The 21,071-nt window shown below is 49.9% G+C and overlaps 2 protein-coding genes across 21 annotated transcripts in view; one reads left to right on the top strand and one right to left on the bottom strand.

Annotated features, from left to right (window-relative positions):
- MOCS1 (molybdenum cofactor synthesis 1) overlaps positions 1-21,071 on the top strand; it is a 918,787-nt gene that overhangs the window by 63,976 nt on the left and 833,740 nt on the right. The window lies entirely within an intron of this gene.
- Positions 1-21,071, bottom strand: part of DAAM2 (dishevelled associated activator of morphogenesis 2) — a 159,337-nt gene that overhangs the window by 28,951 nt on the left and 109,315 nt on the right. For all 20 annotated transcript variants that reach the window (XM_084967985.1, XM_084967990.1, XM_084967981.1 and 17 more), the window contains 8 exons: positions 15,007-15,096; positions 10,925-10,999; positions 10,404-10,498; positions 7,221-7,554; positions 5,830-5,940; positions 4,045-4,148; positions 2,875-2,941; positions 908-1,025 (listed from right to left, as the gene is read on the bottom strand). In XM_084967985.1, coding sequence (XP_084824111.1) covers positions 908-1,025; positions 2,875-2,941; positions 4,045-4,148; positions 5,830-5,940; positions 7,221-7,554; positions 10,404-10,498; positions 10,925-10,999; positions 15,007-15,096 — 994 coding nt within the window. The remainder of the gene's footprint in view (positions 1-907; positions 1,026-2,874; positions 2,942-4,044; positions 4,149-5,829; positions 5,941-7,220; positions 7,555-10,403; positions 10,499-10,924; positions 11,000-15,006; positions 15,097-21,071) is intronic.

Here is a 21,071-nt window from a genome sequence, read left to right as displayed (position 1 = left end):
TGGCTCACAGAAGTAGGATGTGTTTCAGCTAAAGCCCCGACCCCAAAGAAACGAAATTCCGTCATATGTAAAGACTCGCTGAGCCTCAAGCTCATCCACTCTAAACTGGAGGTAATAACGCACGCTCCTTAAGCCGTCTTGAGGCTGAGAGACACTATATTCACGGACCTCCCATCCACCCAGCCAGTGATAAACTGTCATTATCACCATCACCTCGATTTACCGGCACCAACATCACCACCACATAAGAGAGTCTGCCTAGGTTGACCGTTCTGTTGGGCCCTGCTCGTTTCCACACATTCTATTTTGTGAAGAGCTGAAGTACCAAATGGTGCGATTAAAGCTCATTTCAAGTGGCGCCCTGAGGCCGTCATTTGTAACCACGTCTCATGTATTCAGTCCCTGTGCAAACCTGGATCTTAAGAGCTTAGCATCTGCTCTGAATAGATACTGACACGTGGAATTTGTAAAGTGAGTCAGGAACAAGGGCGTTAGGGTGGGAGCCGGGAAGGACTAGACGGAGGAATTGATAAAACCTTAAAAAAAAGACACCATCATTCCACATCTGTGCGACTCTCCCAGGCGCAAGGCTCCTTTCTGGAAACATCCCTGAGAAGATTGATCACAGTCCTGTCTGCCATGAGCTGTGATCAGTCAGTGCAGGGTCAAGCTCCCGACTGTCGGGCCGGGATGTTGGCACTGCTCAAGGCCGAGTCCCCAGCTCCTGTGCTGGGGGACAGTGGATGTCCTGCCCCCGAGCAGGAAGGAAGAGCAGAGCAGGGGCCTGAGTCCTCTGGCCGGGCCTCCTGGGGGTGGGGGCACAGAGGGAGACACAGTGGGACTCCCCAACCCTGGGAGCTCCCAGCACCTCATCTCAGGCTGCCTGGGGCCGGTGGGGGCTACTCACAGGGCATCTGCAGGCAGTGGTGCAGGACGGACAGCAGGCAGGGGTAGGCCTCCGTGTGCTTCAGCTTCTTGTGGATCAGCTCAAACATCTGGGAAGCACTCTTGGTGTCGATGTGGACCTGGGGGAGCGGAGGGCATGGTGACGGGGGAGGCAACAGAGGAAGAGGACGTGGGGGAGGGGGAGAGACCCTGCTTCCACCCACTGAGCCCCGTCACGCAGGAGGCTGCACCTTCCCCGCCTCTGGTCCAGGGTTTTAAAAAGGGCAGGGATGAGGAGGAGGAAGCCATGCCCCATGTACAAAGCAGGGTCTCCGGACCTCTGCACCCCAGCGGCTTGGCCTGGGTAATTCCGTGTTGTGGAGCTGTCCTGTCTATGGCAGGGTGTCAGGAGGCACCCTCGCCCTCTATCTCCCCGACCCCAGCAGCACCCTCCTCCCACCAGCTGTGACAACTAAGAATGTCTCTAGACATTGCAAATGTCCCCCCGGGGAAATTCAAATCCCCCCTGGTTGAGAACAAGCCACTCAGACCAAGGGAAGGAAGCAGGGCCATGATGCGTCAAGGAGCATGAGGCCCAGGTCCACGCCCCGGGTGCAAAGCCCAGACGGACGCGCTAGCTGTGGGATGGCAGGCAAGCTGCTTATGCTCACTACCTCAGCTTCCTTTGCTCGCTCCCTTTTTTTGGGCCCCGCCCCGGGGAGGGAGTATTGTCTCCCCCAGCTCTGGCATGTTTTATGGATCCATTCACCAGCTGATGGACACTGGGACTACTTCCAGTTCGGGGGCCACTAGGAGCAATGCGGTTAGGAACAGTCTCACTTGCATGTCTTTGCGTGGATACATCTTTTTATTTCTCTTGGGTTTGTTTCTAGAAAAGGAATTTCTGCGTCTAGTGGTAAATTTATATTTAAGTGTCTAAGAAACATCCAAATTGTTTTCCAAAGGGCGGTATCATTTAACATTACCATCGGCAATGTGTGAAAAGGTCAGTCTCTCCACAGCCTCGCCATCACTTACTGGGGTCTGTCTGCTCGCCTGTAGCCACTCTAGTAGGTATACAGGGTCTCGCATTGTGATTTCTTTCTTTTTCTTTTGCTGGGCCAGCGGCCAGGGATCAAACCCATGCCGCAGCAGTGACAAGGCCCGATCCTTAACCCCTGGGCCACCAGGGGACTCCCTTTTTTCCTCTTTCTCTCTCCCCCTTTATCCTCTTCTTTTTAAATTCAAGGCTTTTATTCAGGATGTAAAGAGAGGGTGCTTGGCTACTGAATCGCCATCCAAAAGTAGGTCTCCATTTGAATGGGGATATTATAACACCACAGTTAGGCCTTGAACATGTGCGCGTGTTCAAGGTTCTCAAGGATAAAACGGAAATGATCTTGTTTGCTGAGCATGATCAGGTTAGTGATGGGGAGGGTGACTCAGGAAATTACTGGAAGGCAGGTGGGAGGTCAGCCCAGGAGAGGCATTTGAGAGAAATAATGTAGAAGAGTCGTTTCTTGGAGTTCCCATCATGGTGCAGCAGACTTGACTAGCATCCATGAGGATAAGGGTTCCATCCCTGGCCTTGCTCATGGGTTAGGGATCCAGTGTTGCCATGAGCTGTGGTATAGGTTGCAGGTGCAGCTCGGATTCCGAGTTTCTGCGGCTGCGGCACAGGCCAGCAGCGGTAGTTCTGATTCGACCCCTGGCCTGGGGACTTCCATATGCCACAGGTGCGGCCCTAAAAAAGGCAAAGGGGGAAAAAAAAAAAAAAAAGAATCACCTCTTTCCTTTGGGGCTTGCAGTCTCCTACAGGGCGGATAGTTGACCTGGTTGAGGCCTGCTAGGTGAGGCCCAGCAGAGCTGCCACAAGGCCAGGGTGGCATAAGCAGGCTGCACCCACCAGGGAGCCCCACCAGCACTAGACCTACCACAGCACAGGGTCGAGGACCCACAGCAGCCACCCCTGCCCTGCAGTCGCCTCACCATGTCAAACCTCCTGGCCAGCTCCAGATCATCCTCATTCCGGACCATCTCGAAGAAGTCCAAATGCCTAGACAGGAGGTGGGGGGAGAGCAGACATCATCAGCAGGTCACCCCAGGGTGAGGGGAACAGTCCCTTCAAGCCACCGCAGTGACGAAGTCTGAGGGCTTCATCCAGGTGAGGCCAGGGCAACAGCAGAAAGAAGCCAGCTGCCTGCATGTCAACACTCTCCTCCTTAGAGAAGCCCGTGCCATCCCTCGGACAGCAGGAGGCCACACCAGGGTCCTGCCACCTTAGCTCAGGCTTTTCATAGTGCCAGCACTGTTGACACTGGGGCTGGATCATCCTGGGCTGTGGGAGGCAGGTCTGCGATTTGTGCACCAGCATCTCTGACCTTCGCCCACCAGAGGCCCACAGCATCCCCCACTTCAAGCGATGACAACCAAAAAGGTCTCCGGGCATTGACGGTTGTCCCCTAGGGGGTAAAATCACCTGCAGGCAAGGACCACTGCCCTACATCGACCTTCCCCAGTGTTCTTAGACTGTCCCATGTCCCCACTCAGGGCCAAGCTCTCATTTTCCACTGCCATTCACTCCTCCCTCCACTCCACTGCAAAGGGGCCCTCCTTTCTCCCTTGGGACCTAGTGGGATAGAACAGCCTGTAGGAACAGGGCAGAGCCAGAGGGCCTCGCTGGTGCTGCACAGGGAATTTACTGTGCCCTTTGGTCACTAAAGGTCTTGATGGCTTGCACCTCTGGGGCGGGCATCTCTTTGCTGAGGGGGAGGGCACTGCGGGCCGTTTAGCATTCCTGGTTCCCTGTGACCAATCCCAGTATGGCCCCCGCTAGCAGCCAGGTTGAGAACCACCCCCCCACATGTTTCCCAATTCCCCCCAAGGGGCCGTGGTGGAGGATTCCCGGGTCCACCTGCCTGTAATGTTGGAGATGAGATGGGAGGTCAGCAAAGAGGACCAGCGGGGTCACAGGGGATGTGAGACAAGGGAATGGGATGGCTGTCCACCTCTCCCCAACCCCAGAGCTGCTTCTGAATCGATGCTGGTTGTGGCAGGTGGTCTCCAGTGGAAGGGCAGCCTCCACAAAGGTCCTGACCAACCCCCCACGGAGGCACCGTCCCTATAGGTTTGCAGTGGGATGGGTGGCTCAGCCCTTACTTGTCCAGGATGGCATTCTCATGCTGCCGGAGCTTGTCAATCACAGGCTGTATCCCCAGCATCAGGAACTCGTACCGCAGATGCAGTCGGAACTCCAGGTTATCCTGGGGGCCACCAAGGAAGGACCAGACTCACTGGCTGGTCTCGATTTCCACAAGAGTCCCCAGTGGACCCCTCACTGCCACTCTAGTCATTGTCCCACCACATGCCCCGTCGAAAACTCATCGGAACGGCTTCAAGCCCCAGAGTTTCCAGAAAGGGTTGGGGGAGACATCCTTTGACCTTATTATTTACCCCCTTTAGGTCTCCTGCTTCGCGTCCTTTAAATCCTTTACCAGTTTTTCTTTTTTTAAATAAAAGGATAGTTGGTTTACAATGGTCTGTCAGTTTCTGCTATACAGCATAGTGACCCAGTTATACATATACATATATTTTTTTCATAGTATCTTACATCATGTTATAAGAGACTGGACACAGTTCTCTGTGGGTAGAGTAAGACCTCATTGCCCATCCACTGGAAATGCAACAGTTTGCATCTACTCACTCCAGACTCCTCATCTATCCCCCACTGCCTCCTCCTCCCCCCTCGGCAACCACAAGTCTGTTCTCCATGTCTGTGAGTCTGTTTCTGTTCTGTAGATAGGTTCGTTTGTGCCGCATTTTAGATTCCACATATAAGTGATATCATATGGTGTTTGTTTCTGACTTACTTCGCTTGGTATGAGAATCTAGTTGCATCCATGTTGCTGCCAACGGCATTATTTTGTTCTGTTTTATGGCTGAGTAGTATTCTGTTTTCTCTTAGTGTTTGGCATCAAAGAGCCGTGATGAAGAGTGATACAGAGCGCATGCTCTGGAATCAGGCAGATCTTGCTTCAAATCCCTGCTCTGTCACTTACTAGTTTTGTGACTCTGCAAAAGTCTTAGTTTCCCCATCAGTAAACGGGCACTGTATTACTTCCCTACAGAAGTGATATTCATAAAAATTACCTGATGAGGTATGGTTAGTAACTAAGCAGAACAGATGTCAGCATCAGTAGCTGGTGCTGATCAAAGTGAGGTCAGCATCTCAGGGACAGGTAATTTCCCCAACCTAACTCCCCAACTCAGGTCATCAGGATGGGATGCAAAAGAAAAGAGGAAAAAGCAGAGGGCATTAAATTGCCCCTTTTCACCATTAACAAGCTGACCTTGACTGAGGCATATGATTGCCTTAGAATCTGGGGAGTTCACCTGCTCTTCAAATTCATCTTCTCGATTCTTGCTATTTTTATAGCCTAGGGATTTCCCATTCTTTTCCCAAAGGAAGGGGAATCAGAAGTCACCCCTCCTAACAGAAGGTGCTAGAAGAGCATGACCAGCCAACCCAGAAACCAGTCCAGAAGCAGGTCTTTAGACAGCTCTAGAAAGAAGGGCCAACACTTGCCCTCCTCCCATAAACGACCCCACCACCACCTTAAGCTATCACCAGCCAGCCAAGCTTGGGGGTGTTCCATGACACACAAGATGCAGGATGTCTCCTCTGCAGATGCTCCCTAGGAACCCCTTGTGACAGATGAGGTTCATGACAAGCTAGTCTTTCTTGGCCCCAAGTGAAGAAGGCAAGAGGTGATAAAGGTAAACTGAAGACGATGATGTAGCGGCAGCTGCACCAACCAGGTGTCCTGGCCCCTTCCCTCTGCCACTGCCCCCAAGAGCTCTCGCACACTGCCCCCCTCCCCCACCACTCCCCATTCCGGGGTCAGAAAGGCAGGGCACAGTCAGAGCACAGAGAAGATGCCTCACCTCTCCTGCGCCAGCATTGAGGACAGCATTGATAAAGGACATGATGGCTGTTTTCAGATTCACTTCATCCCGGTATCGGCCCAGGCTTCGGTCCAGCTCGTTCAGCAGCGTCTGGGTGGAAAGGCAGAGTGGAAGAAGAGAGGAGGGCTCGGGATCCTGCAGCCCAGCCTCTGTGCCTTTGCTCCTGCCGTTCCAACTACCCAGAATGCCCCGCCAGTTCTCCCTACCCTACCCCATCTATCCAACTCATCTCAGACCATCCCTAAAGGTCCTGCCTTATTTCCTCTCCACTCAGCCTTGGGGACTTGGTTTATTTTGCTGGGCAGTGCTGAAATGCCGCTTCTGCATATGACAGCTGTTTACAGCTCGTCAGCCCTCCATATCTTCGGGTTCCGTATGTGCAGATTCAACTGACCCCAGGGTTGACAGAAACATATATATTTTTGAAATTTCAGGAATTTCTGAAAAGCAAAATTTGAGTCTGCTGCACACTGGGGAACTGTTTACATAGCATTTATATTGTACTTAGCGATTTACAAAACATTTACATTATATTAGGTGTTATAAGTAATCTAGAGGAAGAGGCGCATAGGTTATATGCAAATACTACACTGTGTTATATAAGGGATGTGAGCATCCACAGATTTGGGTACCTGTGGGGGTCCTGGAACCAGTTCCCTGAGGACATGAAGAGTAACTGTATTCCTTGCCTAGCTCCTGGGTAGCATGGATGCTACCTTTTATCTCCTTTGCATCTTCTACAAAGGGTCAGGGGTCACTTTCCAATCAAAGCAGCTGTTTAAAAATGTTTGGTGATAGAATAAACATATAGTCTATACAGATGGATAAACCATAAGGTCTGTGACAACAGTTCACGTGTATAGAGACTTACTCCGCACCAAGACAGTTTGTTGTCTCTTTTTGTGAGGAGAAAAGACAACAGCATGACCTGAGCTCCCAGGACTGGTCCCAATGGCTGCATAGCAGGCACTGGCCCAGGCATAGGGCCTAAAATTTTTTTTTTTTTTCTTTTCTGACCTCCTACACATGAAGTTCCTGGGCCAGGGACTGAATCTGAGCCAGAGCTGCGACCTACGTACATCACAGCTGCAGCAATGCCTGATCCTTTAACCCACAGGGCCAGGCTAGGGATCGAACCAGCACCTCCGCAGAGACAAGCCAGATCATTACTCCACTGCACCACAGTAGGAACTCCAAGGCCTAAAATCTTGATCCCAGCAAATGCATTCAATTTAATAATTTGTGACGGAGCCCCTATACGAGCCAGGTGCTGGGCTCAGAGGTGTAAAGTCACAAAAATAAAGCAGACTAATATGCTAGCCTACAGGGACCCATGGTCTAGTGAGGAGGCCATGTCCGCAGCCCCTCACCTGGAAGCGCGTCCGCTCGGCCGCGTACACCTGGTAGTGTAGCATGGCCTGCAGCACCTTCTTGTGGCCACCGGGCACCAGGCACACGGCGCCCAGAATCTCCAGCACGGCCACCTTGGTCTTGCTGTTCTCCGTGCGCAGGCTCTGTGCGATGGTGCTGATGGCCTCGGGCTGCGCCAGCACATGTGCCCGCCCCTGGGAGTTGTTCATCAGAGCCTTGATGCAGCCAATGAGGGAAGTGTGGATGCGGCTTTCACAGGTGGCGTGGTCCATGCTCCGGAGGAAGTTCAGCAGACAGGTCAAGCCCTCCAGCTCAATGAAGCGGGTCACAAACCTGCCCAGACCAGAGCCATCAGCAAACCAGGTATCCTGACTGGCATATTATTCTGTACATATTTTGCAAAGAGCTATCCCATTACCTGGGTACCACTGTGTCCCACCTAGAGTAGCCACTTGGCTCATTTTTAAACTTTAATCTAAAGCACTAAAATCCTGGGAGTTCCCTGGTGGCCTAGTAGTTAAGGACTTTGTATTGTCACTGCTGTGGCTCAGGGTCTTGCTGTGGCTTGGGTTTGATCCCTGGCCTGGGAACTTCTACATGCCCCGGGGGGGAAGAAAGGAAGGGAGGGAGGAAGGACTTAAATCCTATCACCTCGCAAGGGACTTATGTCTTATTTGCATTTTTTTTTTTTTTTTTTTTTTTTTTATGGCCTCACCGGTAGCACATGGAAGTTCCGGGGCCAGGGACTGAATCCAAGTCACAGCTTCGACCTATGCCGCAGCTATGGCAACACCAGATCCTTTAACCCACTGTACCTCCACAGCAACCTGAGCCACTGTAGTCAGATTCTTAACCCACTGAACCACAGCAGGAACTCTTTAGTTGCATTTTAAATACCAGGCATTTGCATATCATTGACTTTTAAGTTACACAGCTATAAAGGAACATGAAAAAAGGATGATTGTGAAATTTATTAGGATAATTATCATCGCTGTTAAACCGGAAGACTCATCACCCATGAGGATGGGAATTAAGAGAATTATAGTCAGACAACAAGAAGGACTTCCAGACAGGGGACCCAAGGCTGGAGAAAGTACTCTGCAAGGGATCTCTAAGAAAACATCCACGTTATCATGAGTGTTAGCAGAAAACATTGAAAACCCTTAAGTTCAGGGGTTCTTAACCTGGAATCTATGTTCCCCTAAGGGTCTATGACAAATATTCAGGGGTCTGTGAACTCGTATGGGAAAAGAAAATTACACTGTTACTTTGTGTAACCTCGACCTGAAATGTAGCCTTTCCTTCCGTGATGGGTGTAGGCAATAAACTCCAGTGGTATCAGCAGAATCTGTGACTTTGTCACCCAAAGAAATCACAGCTATTTTCATCTCAAATTACAGTTGTTGCAGATGTCTCAGAATATCACTTCCACTTATCAGCATTTCAAAATTGTAATGGTTGCTAGTGCTGGTGATTTAAGGCATAAAGAAGTACATTTATTGCTATCTCACTAATGTTTAATATCTGGTAACTGTATTTTAATTGGCTCACTTTTTAATCTTATCTATTTCTATTTTATTTTGTTATTTAAAAACATTGTTCTGATAAACAGTCAGTAGGTCTCACCCGGGTGCCAAATTTATCTGTGGCGAGTGTGTGCACACACACTTGTCGGCTTAAAACCCTTGATTTAGTAGAGAAATAATGAATGACTTAAGGAAGCGTCATAAGTGAAGCTAAGGGACCACTGCCTATAATTAATACATTGGCTCCTAAGTGCATTTGCATGTATTTCTACATTATTATACAGATATGGCGAGAATTCAACTTAACTCTTGAATTGTTAAAAATAGACGCTTTTTTTTTCTATTATACACTTTTATGTATTCCACAAACTTTCCATCATGCTGATGTGTAACTTTTCTAATCAGAATTTTATTAAAGGGAAAGAGAAATAAATTGAAGTGGGAGATGAACTGGCAACTTCCCCTCAACCCTCCTACCTCCTGACTTGTTCATCCTTCCTGCATCCCCCTTCTCACACCAGGCTTCCACCCCACTTGCATCCCCTTCCCACACCAGACCCCCACCCCACCCCACCCGAGCAATAAGCAGGATTTAGGGGCTCTCATTCTCCTTGAGGCTCTGTTTCCGGGCTCCTAGGGGCAGAGAGTTGAGCATGCACACGCACACGCACACGCACACACACACACACACTAGTGTGTTGATAAACTTTTAACTACGAGCTCTCTGAAGAAAGAAAAGAAAAAAGGCCTGACAGTGGTGTTTGCCAATTTCCATGGTATAAATACTCCCAGCAGAGCTGATTTCAACTATCAATGTGATATCATTGCACGTGGAGCTGGGAAGTGCTGCACCGTGTATATATTCCCACCAGGCACATACAATGAGTGGTGTGAACACAATGAGCCCACAAAACAGTCAAGAGTATACCTAACAGCACAGGGTCGTCAAATCATTAGATAATTAAGGAGTGATACGTTGCAAGTACTTAATCACTCTGGGTTTTGCTATCGTGCATTTAATCATGAGTTTATATAATCTACATTTCAAACATAGCTATGTTTAACAACCAGCTTGCAAAAGCTGCTGAGAATTTAGCAGTTGGCTCCCACGAGCCGGTTGCCAGACACAGAGGAGCCTGTGGCTCTTGGCCCTTTTGGACCCTTACATGACGTGGCCTGGGAAGCAGGGAGAGGCTCCTTTCAGCCCTTGAGCCACCCATCCCCTCTTCCCCGCCTGCGCGGCTCCCACACTAGATGAAGGAAATCTCAGCCACAGACATCACATCGCCCCCCAGTGGCTGGAGTATTTCCCTCCCACACGCACCTCCCGCTGGGCCCTTTGTGCTCAGAGCTCTTTCTTGCTCACCTGTGCAGGTGCCCACTCTCCCTCCTGTTCTGTCTTCCCAGTAAAATAGGCACCTGCCTTCAGAGTTTTTTCAGATAGCCCTTGAGGACCTGGTACCCCATCTTCCCCTGTTCACCTACCCTCCCCCCCACCTGTGCAGCCTCTGGCAGCTGGGATGTGAATTCCAAGCAGTGCTGGAGAGTGGAGTCGGCCAAGGGGCGGGATTGGAGCAGAGCTCGGCGGGAAGCTTAAGGAAGTTGAGGGACCCCTGGGTGGAAGGAGGCTAGGGAAGGGCACGCGCCGTGAGTCACCTCATGGGCTGTGTCCGGAGGGCAGTCTTCAGGTCTTCCACCACTTGGTTCCTCATCTCCGTCTCCTCCTCATCAAAGGCGTACAGACTCTGCATCTGAGGTCAGGAGAAGGGGGCACAGGTCATGCTGGGCTGCCCATCTCCCCGCTCCCTGCACCCCTGGCCTGGATGTGACCCAGGGGCCACTGGCGCCTCTGGGAACAGTTTACTAAGACAGCATGTCAGGCTCTGAAAAGGCCTGGGTTCAGGTCCGGATTTCGCTTTGCTCATCTGTAAAATGGAGAGAATGATGAGCCCAGCCTGTGTGATGGACACTTGGCTAAGAAGTGTTTACATGGTAAGGGGGGCTTTAACGTCACACAGGGGAGGCAGGGATCCTGATAAAATCTTAGAGAATCAGTAGTAAGCTGCTGATCGCCAGCGAGCAGGGTGCAAGGAGAGGGGGGAGGGCAGGGAAGACAAGGACCACTCTCCCTATGACCTTTCCAGATGGGGCCGGGCCAGGAGAGGCGTGGGGCTCACCGCAGCCATGGAGTTGATGCGGTCGATGTAATAGTCAGGCCAGCTGGTCGCCAGCTTGTTGGGGTCCTCCTGCTCCTGGAACAAGAAGAAGAAGGGGTGTATGGACCACCTGGCCAGACAGGCCCACGGTCATGACCCTGAGTTTCATCCCCTGTCAGCAGAAAGATTCATCTCCCCACCAGCCTTGACAGGGTGACTTTGAAGAAGTTAAAAAATGTCCCCAGGGTTCCGCTTCTTCCTGGGTAGGACGCAGATCGCAAACAAACATCGAAACTCAGGACCAGCCAATGACCATGGGCAGGAACCATGGAGGTATAAACATTTTTTTTTTCTTTGTTAGGGCTGTACTGCAGCACATGGAAGTTCCTAGGCTAGGAGTCAAATTGGAGCTGCAGCTGCCGGCCTACACCATAGCAACTCCGGAGGATCCTTAACCCACTGAGCGAGACCAGGGATCAAATCCGCAACCTCACGGATACTAGTCAGGTTACCCGCTGAGCCACAATGGGAACTCCCAATACTTTCAAGGAACAACACGTACAATTAAAAATAAATTTGTTTTTCCCTGTTATATTTGTTTTATTTAATAAAATATAATTTTGTGTCTGTTGAATCTAATGATAATTGTGTTTATATTCTGTATATCTACTTTATCAAATTTCATTTTTCTGACAATATCATTCTCATTGTATTTTACACAATTATTGGTCTGTGATAGTTTGGATATTTGAAAACTTGGTCTTTCAGACAGTTTGAGAAGTACTGGTTGATAGAAGCATTTGGGGCAGCGCCTGACGCATGGTAGGTGCTCAATAAATTGTAACTTTGCCAAAAAGAGGGAAAGGGACATTCCCCAGGCCCTGGGTTTGGGAAGGAGGAGGGGTCTACACAGCTGGGAGGTGGAGCCCAGGTCAGGGCTGGCCCTCAGTTCCTAAGAGAAAGCCTCAACTCTGCCCCAGGTGCAGGCAGGAGGATGGGAGCTGGCTAAGCATTGATGCTGATTGAAGATCCAGCCTTTCCTCCAGCCAATGGATCTGCTTCTGGGCCTTTCGCACACACTGCTCCTTCCGGTCCCTGGCCCTGGCCCATGTGGATGTTCCCCTCATCTACTTTCTGCCAATTTCCTGCTTTCGAATTGGCATGAAAGTCTACCTCCTGATAAACCCATCTGCCAGCCAGCTGGCCTGGACTTGGCCCTGCATCCCTCAAGCCCATCCACTGGGGCTTCCTGATTTTGTTTCAAAAATATCCAAATTTTAGGGAGTTCCCATCATGGCTCAGTGGTTAACAAACCTGACTAGGATCCCTGAGGATGCATGTTCAATCCCCGGCCTCACTCAGTGGGTTAAGGATCTGGTATTGCCGTGAGCTAAGGTGAGCTGTGGTGTAGGTCGCAGACGCAGCTTGGATCCTGCGTTGCTGTGGTGTAGGCCAGCAGCTGAAGCTCCAATTCAACCCCTAGCCTGGGAACCTCCATATGCCATGGGTGTGGCCCTAAAAAGACAAAAGACAAAAAAAAAAAAAAAATCCAAATTTTAGATCAGTGAGAAACGTGCCTCGATTGGGTCTTTGAGATTTCATGTGGCTACATGTGTTATGTCTGCATGGCCAACACCCCCACGTGCTAGGGGATCACAGAAGAAAAACCAAATATATTATAAAACACATACTTTCTTGCCTTCACTGGCTCCCCAGTGAGCCGGTCCATGTGCATTTAATGAGTACCTATCATGTCAGTCACTGAGCCCTGAAAGCACTGAGCAAAAAGCCTTCGTGTCTGCTTGCCATGCAACAGGCTGATGCCAGAGCAGGGTGCCCAGTGCCAGGACTGTCGGCTGTGGATCCTGGCAATCCGGGGTGGGGGACAGCTAACACAGAGGGCTCATGGGGTGGCGTCTGAGAGGACCGGGCTGAGTTATTTAGGATGCCTGAGGCCAAGACGTGGGAGGGGGTCACAGACAGAAGCGGTACCACGTGGAAAGAGAAGGCTGAGTGAGGCTGAGTGGGGAGAGGACACACAGTTTAGTCTGGAAGGTGGAGAAGTCTGGCCATTATCAACCCTTTCCTCATTTTGGCTGCATAAGGGATTAAGTTCGGGGCCCTCACGTGGAAATCAGCTTAGAAAGCGGAGAATCACGAGATTCGGTGAATTGTTCCCGACATCAATGTTCGCCTCCCTCCCTCCCTTCCGTTCATGACTGGAGCTTTTTTTGAGACCTGCTTTCTCACAATGAGACTCCTGGACACAGAGCACCGTATTCCACAGGCGCTTAATAAATGCAGGGTGTGTATACTAGACAGTGGCTTGCAGTGCGTGAAGCCCTTGCCATCTCTTCAGGGTTCTCGGCCTCTGGCAGGCCTGTGTTCCAGCGTCAGTGGACGCCCTTGTCATAATGGGCTGGTGGCGTTGCCTCTGCAGGCCTTCCTAGCTTCTGAATGTGGGATAAAGGACTGCACTTGGCCTCTAGCATAGTGTCTCACTCCAATCCCCCACTTCTCTAAGGTCGGTCTGGCCCCGTATGGAGCCAGGACTGGAACAAAGACCCTGAGTGAGAAGAGTAGGAAAAGAAGCCAAGAATGGGCTGTGGGCAGCGTGAAGGACAAACAGCCCCAAACCGCCCCAGAGCCGCCTGCCTCCTCCTGGGAGGGCGACGTCTGAGCCTCAGGTGTGGGAATAGCCAGGTCCTGACTCCCAGATGCCTGGACTCTGAGCTCAAGAGAACAAGCTGCAAGCCTGAGAAATGGGAGGGTGGAAGGGTGAGGGGGGAAGTGGGCCAAGAAAGAAAAAGGGAGCGAAGGAAATGGGCTAAAATCGAAGGGAGGCAAGAGAGACACAGGGAGAGAGAGATGAAGGGAAGAGACCCAGAGATGGAGGAAGAGAGTAGGCACAGCGCTGTGAAAGCAGAGGGGAGGAGACAAAAAGTAAGCCCTGACTGCAGCTGGGCGCACCCTGCTGTGGAGGACCAATGCGCAGAGTATGTGTAGGGAGCATTTATTAAGCACCTGCAGGATACTCTGCTCTGACATCTTTTTTTTGTCTTTTTTTTTTTTTTTTTTTTTGTCTTTTTTGTCTTTTTAGCACCACACCCGCAGCATATGGAAGTTCCCGGGCTAGGGACTGAACAGGAGCTGCAGCTGCTGGGCCTATACCACAGCCACAGCAAGGCCAGATCTGAGCCACATCTCCAACCCAAAACACAACTCACTGCAACGCTGGATTCTTAACCCACTGAGCAAGGCCAGGGATTGAACCCTCGTCCTCATGGATACTAGTTGGGTTCTTTACTGCTGAGCCGCCACAGGAACTCCCACATGCTCTGACATCTTTTAACGAAGGTGAGCTGGAGGGAAGGGTGGGGAAAGCAGAGACTAACATGTGACCCTGACATGCAGGCTGCCCAGTAAGGCTGAGCCTGGGGGGTGGGTAAAGACCAGAAGGGACCACTCACTTCCCCCAAACCGAGTCCTCCCAACAGAGCTGCCCTCACGTAAGCCAGGGTGGCACACCCTCCACGCACCAGCACGGACACAAGAAGGGAAACAGGACTTGCCATCTTGCACCTCTCCTGCAACCCAGGGGACACCTGCTCATAGGATTGAGGGAAAAAAGGAATCCTATTTCCCTGAATGTAAGCTTCATAAGAGCAGGGATTAATTCTGTCCCCAGGTGGTCACCGTCATTCCCACAACACCTAGAGCAGCGCAGGTGTATAAGAAATACTCATTTGCATCTATTAACCCCAAATTAACAGATGCAAACTATTGCCTTTGGAATAGATAAGCAATGAGATCCTGCTGTATAGCACTAGGAACTATATCTAGTCACTTATGATGGAGCATGATAATATGGGAAAAAAGAATGTATACGTGTATGTGTGACTGGGTCACCCTGCTGTACAGCAGAAAATTGACAGAACACTGTAAACCAGCTATAATGGAAAAAATAAAAATCATCTTAAAAGATAATAAAAATAAAACAACCTAAAAAAACCAAAAAAAACTTGTTAAACGAATGAGGGAGCACTGAAGCTGCCCAGTGCAGCAGACCCTGAGGTGGCAGCAGAAGGGGAGAGAGAGGGCACCTTCTTCTTGCTGCAGTAGATCTGCCATTTCTTCTCGGGGGGCAGTGCAAACACAGCCTCCCGGTTCTTGTCGGTGAGATCCAATTCATCCTGCAAAGACAAGAAGAAGTACCTCTGAAACCCAGAGATGGTCGACAGTGGACTATTCAGCCATATAGGAAATTACAATTCCCCCAAATTCCCTCCCTAAGAGTCTCAAAGGTATGATAGGGACTTTTCATCGATACACAGCTCCATGCCCCGCCCCCTTGCATCAACCCCAAACCCGTGGGTGGGGCTTCCAGCCAACCTTCCCTCATCTCCAGTCCCTGCCCCTGGCCCCTCCTCCTCCAGCCGGGACCCCCTCTGTTCCCTGCCCATCTCCTTCTTTGCTCTGCAGCTTTTAACTCTCTCGCCCAGAGTTTCTTTCTCCCCTCGTTCTCCTGAAGCGTATCAACGCCATCAATAGAGATCTGACCGAGAAATCAGTCAGTCGAGAGAGACCCGTTAGGTCTTTGCTCCCATCCTTCAAGGCTCTGTGCCCTTCCAGTCTCTCCCCGAGAGAGTCCCTGGCTCCCCCAGCCTCAGCATGGGTCCTGAGGAGACGGGGTCATGATGAGGAGCTGGGCATCTCAAGGAGAGCACTTGTCTGCTTCCCACGGAGGTGTGCCTGCCAAGAGGCAGCCCTCCACCCACACCACCACCGAGCTAAGGCTGTGTACACACAAGCCTGGGTGCCAGCAGCAGTACATGCTCCCCCTGGAGTAGGACTGGGGGTTTCTGACATCATCAAATTTAGGGTAATTCTATAGGTAGTATGGGATGATTTTATAGGTTTGACTGGGCTGAACGGCCCCTCAAAAGCTCTCTTATTGAAAATTCTTCATCCATGATTCATGGGGCTCATCGAAAAAGAAAACCATTAATGAGAAATGCGAACATAATGTACTTTCAACTCAATTCTTATAAAGTTTTTTTAATAAAAGCAAAACTTAAAGACCAAAAAAAGCATATTACTAAACTTTATATTTTCAAAAATGATAAATAATGAAAGTAATATCTAAGAAATTGTAAAGGTCTTAAATATCAATATTCTTCCCTTTATTCAGTGAGAACATTTAAGGCTTTCCTTCACATAGATCAGAACTGTCCAGTGGAAATCTAATGTGAGCCACATGTATTTTTAAAAAATTTCCAGTCACATTAAAAAGTTAAGAAGAGATGGAGTTCCCGTCATGACTCAGCAGTTAAGGAACCTGAGGATGTGGGTTCGCTCCCTGGGTTTGCTCAGTGGGTTAAGGATCCAGTGTTGCTGTGGCTGTGGTGTAGGCCAGTGGCTACTGCTCCGATTGGACCCCTAGCCTGGGAACCTCTATATGCTTCAGATACGGCCCTAAAAAGACAAAAAAAAAAATTAAGAAGAGGGGTTCTCTTGGTTCCTACTATTGTGGCGGTTCGATCCCTGGCCTGGGAACTTCTACATGCTGCAGGTGCACACCCCCCCAAAAAAAATAAACATTTTTACATAAAATAAAAAATTAAGAACTAGTTGAACATAATTTTAATGATACACTCATTTAATTCCAAATATCTAAAATATGGACATTTCAACATGTAATCAACATGTAAAAAAATGATCAATGAGCTATTTTACATTCTTTTTTTCAAATAAAGTCATGTCAGCGAAATCTGGTGTGGATTTCCCATCACAGCTCATCTTGGTTGAGAGCAGCCATGTTTCAAGTGTCAGCAGTGTGACCAGTGGCTGCCATTCTGGAAAGCACACACAAGAAGAATTTGAAACAATGTCCATTGGTTCACCTGCCTTTGGAATGAAAGACTCCTGCAGATCTAATGCTAAAGAAAGGTTTTCCCTAGAACCATTCTCTCTGTCTCCCAGGAATGTCCTTAGTCAAGACTCCCAGACTCTGCTTGAAGTTTCTGAAGTCTTTCCTTTCCGGGGTCAGAATCAGAAATAAAAGAAAAAGGAGTTCCTGTCGTGGCGCAGTGGTTAACGAATCCGACTAGGAACCATGAGGTTGCGGGTTCGGTCCCTGCCCTTGCTCAGTGGGTTAACGATCCGGCGTTGCCGTGAGCTGTGGTGTAGGTTGCAGACGCGGCTCGGATCCTGCGTTGCTGTGGCTCTGGCGTAGGCCGGCGGCTACAGCTCCGATTAGACCCCTAGCCTGGGAACCTCCATATGCCTCGGGAGCGGCCCAAGAAATAGCAACAACAACAACAACAACAAAAAGACAAAAAGACAAAAAAAAAAAAAAAAAAAGAAAGAAATAAAAGAAAAAGAGAGTTACGTGCATCTGCCACTTCCCAGCAGAGACTGAATCTCTTCTACTTTACAGTGGGTTCTGGCTCCCTGGCCTGCCCTTGCCATGAACCCAGGTCTAATTCCCAAGCCCAAAGCTGGCCTCCACCGGCAAGCCTTCCCCAGCCCCTCCCTTCCCGAACTCCAGAGCAATTATGTTCACCCTGTGTTCTGCTTCTTTCCTCACCAGTGCTCTCTATCACTAATCAAAAGACATGTCCTGGTGATTTGGTTCTGCCCAGGCAGCCTATGACTATGCAGAATTTTTTTTTTTTTTTTTTGGTTTTTGGTTACCCTGAAACATATGGAGTTCCCGGGGCCAGGGATCAGATCTGAGCCACAGTTGCAATGTTGCAACTGCAGCAATGCTGGATCCTTTAACCCACATTTAACCCCCTGTGCTGGGGATCGAACCTGCTTCCTGGCACTGCAGAAACACCACTGTTCCCATTGTGCCACAGTAGAAACTCCACACTCTGTTTTTTCTTTTTTTTTGGTCTTTTTCTAGGGCCACACCTGAGGTACATGGAAGTGCCCAGGCTAGGGGACAAATTGGAGCTGCAGCTGATGGCCTACGCCACAGTCACAGCAATGCAGGATCTGAGCTGAGTCTCTGACCTACACCCACAGCAACACAGGATCCTTAACCCACTGAGCAGGCCAGGGATCACATTCCCTCTTTATTGAGTCTCTTCTCCTTTTCCTGGACAACCACACTCTCAGACGGTCCCTCCTGCTTTGCTCTGTTCCTCTTGGGATGCCTTGGCTTCTTCTCCCTTCTCCTACCATCAGATGCTGAGATCCCATCCTGGGTCCTCTTCTCTCCTCCCTCCATGTGTCCCCAGGTGAAGCCCTCGGCCATTCCCAAGGACTCAGTGATTATCCTAAGCTCTCAAACCTGTACCTCCAGCCCACCAGGCTCCCGGCCCCCAACTACCTCCCGTACCGATCGACTTAACATTCTCCAGGTACCTCCCGCAGGTACGGAGTGTCGCTCTGTACCTGGCACTCTTCTAAGTGCTTTGTGTTCACTTGTTAAACTTGCTACAGCCCATTTTACAGGTGAGAAAAGTGATGTACAGAGAAAACATGCAAACTGAGCTCATCATTCCCGTCCCCTGAGCCTAGGTCTCTGCTGGCATATCCCATCCTGGGGCCCCAACATCCACCCACTTCCTCATGTAACAAACCCAGTGGCCCCTGATTCCTTCTCATTTATCAATCCCAACAAATCCTATGGTACTTCCTCCTCAACAATTCTTGATTCTGTCTACTTCTCCCCGTCCTCACTGCCAACACTTTAGTCTAAGCCACCACTCTCTCTCGCCTGGATTGCTCCAAGAACCTTCTGAGGGTCTACACAGGACTTTTCTCCAATTCAGAGTACCCTGAATTCAGAAAGTAGATTGGATCACCTTATACCCCTGCTTAACCTCCTCAGTGGCTTCCCATCACCCTTAGGATCACATCCAGACTCCTTGGTTATCTCATGGCGATGGCATCCCCCACCACCAACCCCAAGGACCCAGCTCTTTCCCAAGGAGACTTTCACACATGCTGCTTCTTCTGAGTGTGTGTGTGTGTGGGGGGGGAACTCCATGGTATTACTCACTCATCCAGCCATCATCCTTCTTTCAGATCTTGGTAGAAGTTTCACTGTTTCAGAGGAGCCACCATGACCCCCAGGCTAAAATAAAGCTCCCTCCTAGACATTCCCACAGCCCCTCACTCACTCACCCCACTTGGCACTACTGTTCAAGATTGATTTTCCCATTAGACTTTCCTATTCGGGGCCAGAGGCGGAGGGAGGGGGGGGGCGCGGATGGTACCTGCTGGTGACTCACTAAATCCCCTGGCAGCCCCCCGGGGCCCAGCACACAGCAGTCTCTCAAGAAGTACTTTTCATTTGTTCGACCAATACCTCATGCTAGTGTCCTAGCAGACGACTTGTCTGACTCATCCTTGCTTTTGCCAAAGTATCTTGTAAACAAACAAACAAACAAAACCCAAAACAAAACCTCTGCCCACTTAAAATGCTCAAGAAATGCTTATAGACTAAAAAGGCCAAAGGAAGGGATGTCTGGTCATGTCCTTCTTTCCAAACTCATGCATCCCACTCAACAAATCCTGCCTGTGATAATGTAAGAAATATATATGTATTCATGTGTGTGTGTGTGCGTATATTTTGTTTTTAAGGCTGTACCTGCAGCATATGGAATTCCCAGGCCAGGGGTTGAATTGGAGCTGCAACTGCCAGTCTTTGCCACAAGCACAGCAATGCCGTATCCCAGCCACATCTATGAGCTGCACCCACAGCTCCTGGCAATGCCAGATCTTAACCCACTGAGTGAGGCCAGGGATTGAACCCCACATCCTCATGGACACTAGGTTGGGTTTCTAACCCACCGAGCCCCAGTGGGAACTCCAGTAAAGAGATAGATTTTTTGATCCTTGTTCCCAGTTCCTATCATAGCGCCCCTGCATCCCTGGGAATATCGTAAAGGATCGAAGTGATAGGACTATCTTTTGTTCCCGATACAGAGCTCCTACATCCTTAATACCCTGGAATTTTCTTCCAGTGAATTTCCTTCTAGCAAAGTGACTGTTGCTGGACCCTAGATGGCTTCAAGGTGGAGGCTGGTTACCACAAGGATAAAGCCTTGATTAGAAGCCTAGAACTTTCAGCCCCAAATCCCAAACCCTGGAGAGAGGAGAAGGGCTGAAGATGCAGTTAAAAATCTATCATGCCAAAACCACTTTTTTTTTCTTTTAATGGCTGCACCTGCAGCATAGGGGTCGAATTGAAGTTGCAGCTGCCGGCCTACACCACGGCCCTGGCAAAGACAGATCAGAGCTGCATCTGCAACCTATGCTACAGCTCACAATGATGCCAGATCCTCAAGCCACTGAGTGAGGTCAGGGATTGAACCCTCATCCTTAGGGACACTACGTTTGGTTCTTAGCCTGCTGAGCCACAACAGGAATTCTAGAATCCACCTTAAAAGCCCCGAAATGGCAAGGCTCAGGGAGCTTCCTGGTGGGTGAATGTATCTAAATGCTGGGAGGGTGCTGCACCCCAACCTCCACAGGGACAGATGCGTCTGTGCTGGGTGCAGGAGTCTTACCCTTTGGGGCCCTCCCCAAGCATGCCTTTGTCTGGCTGTTCACTTGTGCTCTTTATGTCCTTCACGATAAACTGATTATAGTACATAAAGTGTATCCCTGGGCTCGGTGAGCTAGCCGAGCAAATCATCAAACCCAAGGAGCGGAATCCCAGGAACCCCTGATTTGCAGCTACATGGGACAGAAGTGTGGGTGACCTGGAACCTGCTCCCTGTGATGGGCATCTGAAGCAGGGGGCAGTCTAGTGCACCTGTGGGGTCTGCACTAGTTCGGGGCAGTAAGGGTCAGAATTGAGTTAAATCATAGGACACCCGGTTGGTATCCATAGAAAACTGGAGACTTGCTTGGTACGGAAAACCCATGGATTTGGTGTCAGCAGTATTCTGAGTGAAAAACAGACCTTAGCAGGCCTAACAGAGATCAGGTCCCAATATTGCTCTACACAAGCAAACACTTTATTCTCTCCCACCCGGGCCCCCAACCTGAGGAAGAGTCTAAATCAGGACAATGAGGAGTTCCCGTCATGGCTCAGTGGTTAACATATCTGACTAGGAACCATGAGGTTGCGGGTTCCATCCCTGGCCTTGCTCAGTGGGTTAAGGATCCGGTGTTGCTGTGAGCTGTGGTGTAGGTCGCAGATGCA

This window comes from Sus scrofa, chromosome 7 (assembly GCF_054392235.1).
Source record: "Sus scrofa isolate SSC_HxYL_T2T_F1_AM1 chromosome 7, Sscrofa_HxYL_maternal_Yorkshire_Landrace_v2.0, whole genome shotgun sequence".
NCBI classification, from domain to species: Eukaryota; Metazoa; Chordata; class Mammalia; order Artiodactyla; family Suidae; genus Sus; species Sus scrofa.
This window is presented reverse-complemented; position numbering and strand designations above follow the sequence as displayed.